The sequence below is a fragment of the Felis catus genome, chromosome A1 (assembly GCF_018350175.1).
Source record: "Felis catus isolate Fca126 chromosome A1, F.catus_Fca126_mat1.0, whole genome shotgun sequence".
NCBI classification, from domain to species: Eukaryota; Metazoa; Chordata; class Mammalia; order Carnivora; family Felidae; genus Felis; species Felis catus.
Window position 1 is genome coordinate 87,294,145 of NC_058368.1, and position 8,028 is coordinate 87,302,172.

The 8,028-nt window shown below is 39.4% G+C and overlaps 1 protein-coding gene and 1 long non-coding RNA gene across 2 annotated transcripts; one reads left to right on the plus strand and one right to left on the minus strand.

Moving 5' to 3' along the window:
• Positions 1 to 1,811: 1,811 nt before the first annotated feature.
• Positions 1,812 to 3,669, minus strand: LOC109492731. The gene is made up of 3 exons (XR_002146698.2): positions 3,435 to 3,669; positions 2,677 to 2,782; positions 1,812 to 1,890 (listed from the first exon to the last, which is right to left on the minus strand). It is a non-coding gene; the product is annotated as an uncharacterized LOC109492731 (long non-coding RNA).
• Positions 3,670 to 6,079: 2,410 nt separating this feature from the next.
• On the plus strand, positions 6,080 to 7,012 carry LOC101096535 (olfactory receptor 2G3-like). Its single transcript, XM_003980611.4, has one exon. The coding sequence runs from the start codon at positions 6,080 to 6,082 to the stop codon at positions 7,010 to 7,012; it is 933 nt and encodes a 310-aa protein (XP_003980660.4).
• The last annotated feature ends 1,016 nt before the right edge of the window (positions 7,013 to 8,028 follow it).

The following is an 8,028-nucleotide window of genomic DNA, read 5'->3' on the forward strand; positions in this document are numbered from 1 at the left end:
GCCACAAAGAGAAACAATTTGGAGGTTCTTCAAAAAATTAAGAATAAAACTACCTTATGAGCCAGAAGTCCCACTTCTGGGTATATAGCCAAAGGAAATGAAAACAAGATACCAAAATTATGTCTGCATGTTCAAATTATGTAAATATCCAGAGTGTCCATCGATAGATGAATAGGTAAAAAAGATGTGTGTGTATATATATATATATATATATATATATATACCCATTCCCCTGCCCACCTCCCCTCCAGCAACTCTCAATTTGTTCTCTATCATTAAAAGTTTGTTTTATGGTTTGCTTCTCTCTTTTCTCCCACTATGTTCATCTGTTTTGTTTCTTAAATTCCACATATGAGTGATATCATATGGTATTTATCTTTCTCTTACTGATTTATTTCACTTAGCATAATATACTTTAGCTCTAGCTACATCATTGCAAATGGGAAGATTTCATTCTTTTTGATGGTTGAGTAATATTCCATTGTGTATACATACTACATCTTCTTTATTCATTCATCACTGGATGGACATTTGGGCTCTTTCCATAATTTGGTTATTGTTGATAGCACTACTATAAACATTGGGGTGCACATTCCCCTTTGAATCAGCATCTTTGTATCCTTTGGATAAATACTGAATAGTGCAATTTCTGAATTGTAGAGTAGTTCTATTTTTAATTTTTGAGGAACCTCCACACTGTTTCCCAGAGTGGCTGCACCAGTTTGCATTCCCACCAACAGTGCAAAAGTGTTCCCCTATCTCTGCATCCTCGCCAACATCTGTTGCTTCCTGTGTTGTAATTTTAGTCATTCTGACAGATGTGAGGTGGTATCTCATTGTGGGTTTCATTTGTATTTCCCTGATGATGAGTCATATTGAGCATATTTTCATGTGTCTGCTAGCCATCTGGATGTATTCTTTGGAAAAGTGTCTATTTATATCTTCTGCTAAATGGGCCAATTCTTTAAAGGCAGAAAAACAAATCCATAGTATTAACCTAAGAAGTATATGCATTGTATAACTAAACATTACATCATCAACATCCTCAAATACAAGATTTCTTACACATCAACGTGTAAAAGTACACATTTTTATGAACTGCAAATTTATATTTTGACATCTTAACTCCCAGAATTTAACAATGTGACTGTGTTTGGTTGTAAGATCTTTAAAGAAGTAACTACTATAAGATAAACTTAGTAGTGTGGGCCCTAAGCCAATATGACTAGTGTCCTCATAACAAGAGGCAATTAGAACACAGGCACATACAGAGAGAGAAAAAAAAAATGTGAAGACACTGGGATAAAATGGCCACGTACAAGCCAATGAGAATGGCCTCAGAGGAAAACAACCATGTTAACACCTTGACCTCAGACTTCCCACCAGAACTGTGAGAAAACAAAATTCTGTTGTTTAAACCACCTTCTTTGTGGTAGTTTGTTATTGTAACCTTAGCAGCTATTATACATATGCATACCAAAACAATGAACAAAGATAATTAATTTACAAATAATAAAAATTACAAGCCCACATTTGTGAGTTACTGTTCTAAGGGTTTTACATAAGCAAATACTGAACCAGCACAATATGTTCTGATACTTATTATTCTGGCAGAATTATACTCAACAGGAAGCATTAGTCTACTTTTTCCCAGTAACCAGGTTTTGCTGGGGTCTACACACACCTAGACCCCATCATAAAGAAGGTGTGGTCATAGCCTGAAGAGACATTTATTGTTCAGAAAGTAAAAAGAAAATCATTTCCCTCATGCACAGATATGCTTCTTGGGAGGTCTCATTACACTTTTTTCAAGTTTCCATAAGGTAGAACAGCAGCACAGTTGTCCTTTGGGAACACTTCCTAAGAGGCTCTCTGCTACTCCCATGCTTACTGTAAGAAACACATAGCAATTAATACAACTATGAAACAACTTAATTTAAAAGTAAAAATGATAGACTTCATTGCAACTGAAATATTAGCTAATTATGATACAACTTTCTGTTCTCAAATTACTCTTTTCATAGTTATTTTTTAATGATTCCTCAAATAAAGTCTCTGAATTCTCCTTCCTGATTGAAATTTAAACAGCCCTGCTTTAGAAATTAGATAAAAACAGCAAGGGAGGCGTGCCATAAGAGACACAAATACAGAGAACAAACTGAGAGGTGCTGAGGGGTTGTTGGGTGGGGGGATGATCTAGAAGGGTGATGGGCATTAAGGAGGGCACTTGTGATGAGCACTGGGTGTCTTATGTAAGTGATGAATCACTAAATTCTACTCCTGAAATCATTTAAAAAATCATTTAAATCATTAAAAAAATAATAAAAATAAATAAAACGCCCTGCTTTTAACCCTTAGAATTTTATTTTAAAATGCTACAGAGGGGCACCTGGGTGGCTCAGTTGGTTGGGAGTCCAAGTTTAGTTCAGGTCATGATCTTACGGTTTGTGAGTTCAAGCCCCACATCGGGCTCTGTGCTGACAGCTCAGAGCCTGGAGCCTACTTCAGATTCGGTCTCTCTCTCTCTCTGCCCCTCTCCCTCTTGTCTCTCTCAAAGATAAATAAACATTAAAAAATGCTACAGAAATGTTGGCAAGATGACAAAATAGGAAGCCCCACACCTCATTTTTCCACAAAAAAAAAATCAATTTAACAATGGCATATGGACCAAAATACCTTTATGAGAAGTCCAGAATCCAGAGAAGAAGATGCAGTAATTGAGATGAGTACAAGAGTAAGACAGCAACAGGGAGAAATACCATCGTTTTGTTGCCTGGAGCAGCTAAGAAAAAAAGAAGAGGTGGGTGTCTTGCTGTGGCCAACAGCTCTGTAAGATGGAGATAAAGAGCAGAACCTGAGGCTTCTCCCCTAGGGGTAAGAGAGCAGAGTGGAGCCTGCTCCAAATTCCCCACCCGTCAGTGGGGACCAAGGACCTGCTTTCTGTGTCATCTCACTGGGGATGCTGTAGGGACTGATATAGTTTGATAGGGGCAGATAGGAACAAAAGAAAGAGAGTAGGTAGCTTGAGGCAATGGAACAGCTCTGTGAGATTGAGAGAATGTACAAAACAAACAAACAAACAAACACTGAATCTTCTCTATCAGGAGGGAAGGAAAAGAATAGATCCTGCCTCCAGGGTCTCAGACCATGGTATAACAGTCAGACACCAGAGCCAACAAGACCTAATGGGCTTCTGGAGAAAACAAACATCAGGAAATCACTTTAATTAGAAGTCTACATGCACAAATCCAGAGAAGTCACAAGCATAGAAAACATGTGAGAGGCTCCCAAAATTTCTCACGAGGCAGACTGGTGGAGCCAGGCCATAAAGGCTGGGAGAGGTAGCTGTTTTTCCAAATGCAAAGCTACAACAAACAGGAATTCAGGGAAACAAGACACAATCAAAGGAACAAAATAAACCTCCAGTAACTGACCTTAAAGAAATGGGGTTCCATGAATGTCCTGACAATGAGTCAAAGCTTTGTCTTAAAGAACCTCAGTGGATTAGGAAAAAAAAAAAACTGAAGAAAAAAGAAGCAACGTCACCAATTTGGTGACACAGCTCATTCATGACTTCAGAGCCTTCATAAGAAGACCCCCAACTAGCAAGTATCCAGAGACAAGACACCACTGACAAAATCTCATAACCTAGGAGTGAGGCAAACACACCCCTCTGCACTAGAAACAGAAGAGAATCACTTAAAAGGGTGAGGGGAGTGGCTATGCTCTAACCACATGGCCTTTCCCCCAGGATGACACAGCACAAAGCACTTCTAAGCAAGGAAGATAAAAGCTACTTTAAGACATTGTCTTGATCAAGATCCAAAATAAAAAAAATCTTATTCTCCACAGAAGTGTGAGAAGCAAAGAAATTCTCAATAGTTATAATTAATAAGTTCACATTTTAAAAAGCAAAATAACTAGGGGCTCCTGGGTGGCTCTGTAGGTTAACCATCCGACTTTGGCTCAGGTCATGATCTCGCCGCTCGTGGGTTCAAGCCCCGCATTGGGTTCTGTGCTGGCAGCTCAGCTTGGAGCCTGCTTTGGATTCTGTGTCTCCTTCTCTCTCTGACCCTCCCCTGTTCTCTCTCTCTCTCTCTCTCTCTCTCTCTCTCTCTCTCTTTCTCTCAAAAATAAATAAACACTAAAAAAAATATTTTTAAGCAAAATAACTAAAAGTAGAAAGGGCATTGTTATGTGACAACTCTGCATTATAACCTATCCTAGTAAAAGTTTGCAGTATAAAATAAAAATCAGATAGTGTGGAAGTACAAACATATTTGTGAGAGGAATGTATTGGAGTAATGTGGCACTTGGACTTTTTAAACTGCAGTACACTGTAACTTCCTGTGTGGCCTATTTGGGGAATAGCTACAAATTGCTGAAGGGTAAAACAATCATGATAGCATGGGCATGATAAAGGAATTGAGGGGAAAAGCTAACCTCAAAACTGAGTATTGGTGAGCTGAGTTTGGAAAATGCTAAGTTTAAGATATTGGTGGAACATTCCAGAAAAAAATCTCCTATAAGAGGTAGGGATTTGAGAGGGAAATGAAATTATGCATTTTGAAAATTCATAGTCTACAGAAAAGAGATGACACCATTTAGAAAGAATCTGGGGGAACACAGAGGAAAAATTTAAAGATGAGATAAAAAAAAGAAGGAAAAGATGAAACAAGGGAGAAAAAGATGACAGAATAAGAGGAAAATAAAACTAGTGAAAACTAGGAAGACAAGAGCTAGATGAAAAACAAAGGGAGCCAAGTTACACAAAACAAACTACCTGTTGATGGCCTCTTTCCCAAAGAAAGAGTCTACACTGTTACATAGCTGTAATAGCCCTCCAACTTCTATCCTGTCTATCCAAGCATCCAAGTACCCTTAACTTAACTGGACTGAAAGGAAACAGTATGTAGTAATTCCTTTAAAAATTTTCTGAGAGAAATGTGCCACTTTCAAAGGATTGAAATCCCCATTCTTGATGACATGATAGCACTGTGTTTTATGAAGGAGCTAGGAGAGAGAAACAAGGATGCAGGAAAGAAGAGACAGACAGACAGACCTACACCCACAGAATGAGAGAGAGACTAAGAGAGGACAAGGGAAAAGAGAGGAGAGAGAAGAGAAAGGAAGAGAGAAGGAAGGAGAGTAAGTATAGACATAATTGTAGACTAAATATGATAACAGTACCTAACACTTATATAGACCTTATCATGTGATAAATAAGTTTGATGATGATGATGATGATGATGATAGAGATGATAGATAGATATTGGGTTGATAGATAATGGTAGATATATACATAGATGATGAATGGATATACATTATAGAGAGGTTATAAATAGATGATAAATAGATGATAGATTAGATAGATAGATGATAGATAGATATAGATAGATAGATGATAGATAGCAGATGATTAGATAGATAATAGAGAGATGATAGATAGATAGATAGATAGGTAGATGATAGATATAGACAGAACTTAGTTATATAAAAATTATTTTAAGATATTTAAATAACCATATAAGTTAAGTTAAGGACTATTTTTATTCTCACTTTTTAAATAAGGAAACTAAAATGTGTAGAGGTTAAGTGACTTGACCAAGTCCACAAGTGATTGAGATTCAACTTCAGCACTCACTGCACTTAACCACTACACCATACAACAACAGAGTTGAGGAGAAAGAAAGTTAACCTAAGTGGGCTGAAAAAAAAAATCATATAGTGCTTCTGTTAATTTTTTTTGAATACTTCAAAAGGATTTAAAGGATTCAAAAGATTGCATTCCACTTCTATGACCTGAGAGAAGTATGTCATAAAGACTTGGGTTGACTGAGCTCAATGAAGAGTTTCTCAGCATATCTAGGATATTCCAAATCTAATCCTACTTTAGTAGCAGGTGTGAAGGCAGTATTTAAATAGAATCAGCCCAATCTTTTGAGAAATTCTCATAACAATTATGAAGATTATCCCACCAACATAGTTGAAGGTTTCAAGATGTTTATTGAAACATAAAAGTCATGCTTAATCTCTAAACTGTGTCTCTCTCCTTCTAGCCATACATAAGGTGGGTTCCATGGAAGGAGAAAATATGAGTTTCCCTAGAACTATTGTGTTGTTGGGCTTCTCAGATTATCCATGGCTAGAAATGCCCCTCTTTGGAGTGGTCCTGGTCTCTTACATCCTCACCCTGATAGGGAACAGCTCCATCATCTTTCTTTCCACGGTGGAGCCCAGAGTCCAGATCCCCATGTATTTCTTCCTGGGCAATCTCTCTGTACTGGACGTTTGTGTCACCTGCGCCATTGTGCCCCAGCTGCTGGTGAACCTCTGGGGACCAGAGAAGACAATTCTTTCTTGGGGCTGCATCACCCAGGCCTACATCTTCCACTGGACAGGATGCACTGAATGTGCTCTGCTGGCAGTAATGGCTTTTGATCGCTATGTGGCTATCTGTCAGCCCCTCTGGTACACTCTTATCATGAGGCCCTGGGTGTGTGTGCAACTGGCAACTGCTGCCTGGTCCAGTGGCCTGGCAAATTCAATACTCCAAACTACGCTTACTCTCCAGCTCCACCACTGCAGTCACCACACACTTGACCACTTCTGTGAAGTACCTGTTCTGATCAAGCTGGCCTATGGTGATACCACTGCTAATGAGCTGTCTCTGGCCATTGGAGCCATCTCTTTTGCACTGATGTCTCCTCTGCTTGTGCTAATCTCCTACACATTAATTGTCAAGGCTGTGTTGAAGTTACCTTCAGCTGACAAAAGGTACAAGGCACTCATCACATGCAGCTCCCACTTGGTGGTTGTCATCATGTACTTTGGACCAGCCATCTGCATGTACATCCAACCCCCTGAAAATAGCACCCAGGCCAAGTTTATGTCCTTCTTCTACTGTGTTGTCACCCCACTGCTCAACCCACTCATCTACACTCGGAGAAACAAGGATGTGAAGAGAGTGTGGAAAAGGATTCTACAACCTCAGAGTGAGGTAAAATCCTAAGAAGGATAGACGTCATAAAAAAGCCAGATAGTCTCTGCCTGTCTCCTGGGCCAACCCCATGCGCAACTCAGTAAATACTGGCAGGTCTGTTTCCAAATGAGTGTCCATGAGCTCCAAGGAAAGAGTTCCCATCTGTCAACATCAACCAGCCTGATGTCTGGAGAAACTCTTCCAATTAGAAAGTGCTCTGTTCTGAAATCTCAAGTACAGCAATGCTACTCCTTTTTAACACTTCCTAAATGTCTTGTTCTCAGTGGAAAGAATGAGTCTGCATATCTGTAGGAGGGTAAGTAACACCATCTTTTCAAATAGCTTTCTTTCTCTTAATGCTTATTTGTTTTGAGAGAGAATATGTGTGAGTGAGCGAGGAAGAGGTAGAGAGAGGGGGAGAGAGAGAGAATCCCAAGCAGGCTCCATGCTGTCAGCACAAAGTCTGACTCAGGGCTCTACCTCACAAACCATGAGAGCGTGAACTGAGCTGAAATCAAGAGTCAGATGCTTAACCAGCTCAGCCACCCAGGCGCCTCTCAAATCACTTTCTATAACAGCTCCCCTTTACTAGATAGCATACAAGAAAATTTGGTGGAAAACTTTCATACAGATCCCAACAAGAGTTTTAAATAATACTTCATTGGATTCATTACATCTCATTCACAAACCTATGTTTATTTACTTGAGAGAGAGAGAGAGAGAGAGAGAGAGAGAGAGAGAGAGAGAGTGTGTGTGCATGCCTGAGCAGATCAGGGGCAGAGAGAGAGAGAATACCAAGCACATTCTGAGCTGTTAGCACAGAGCCCAATATAGGGCTCGAACTCACAATTTGTGAGTTCATGACCTGAGCCGAAATCAAGACTTAGAGGCTTAACCCACTGAGCTACCCAGGTACCCCATCATATGCAAATTATTATGATCTCTCCAGTCTCTGAGTGTCTCAGTTGCTCTCTCCTTTCTCAAACACCTTATCACCCTAAAATTTATCATATTCTTACCTCAGCAATGCCCTCACCATCTGTATT

Bases quoted from the DNA above. Each gene is read 5' to 3' on its own strand.
- LOC101096535 (XM_003980611.4), top strand. From the start codon at position 6,080: ATGGAAGGAGAAAATATGAGTTTCCCTAGAACTATTGTGTTGTTGGGC.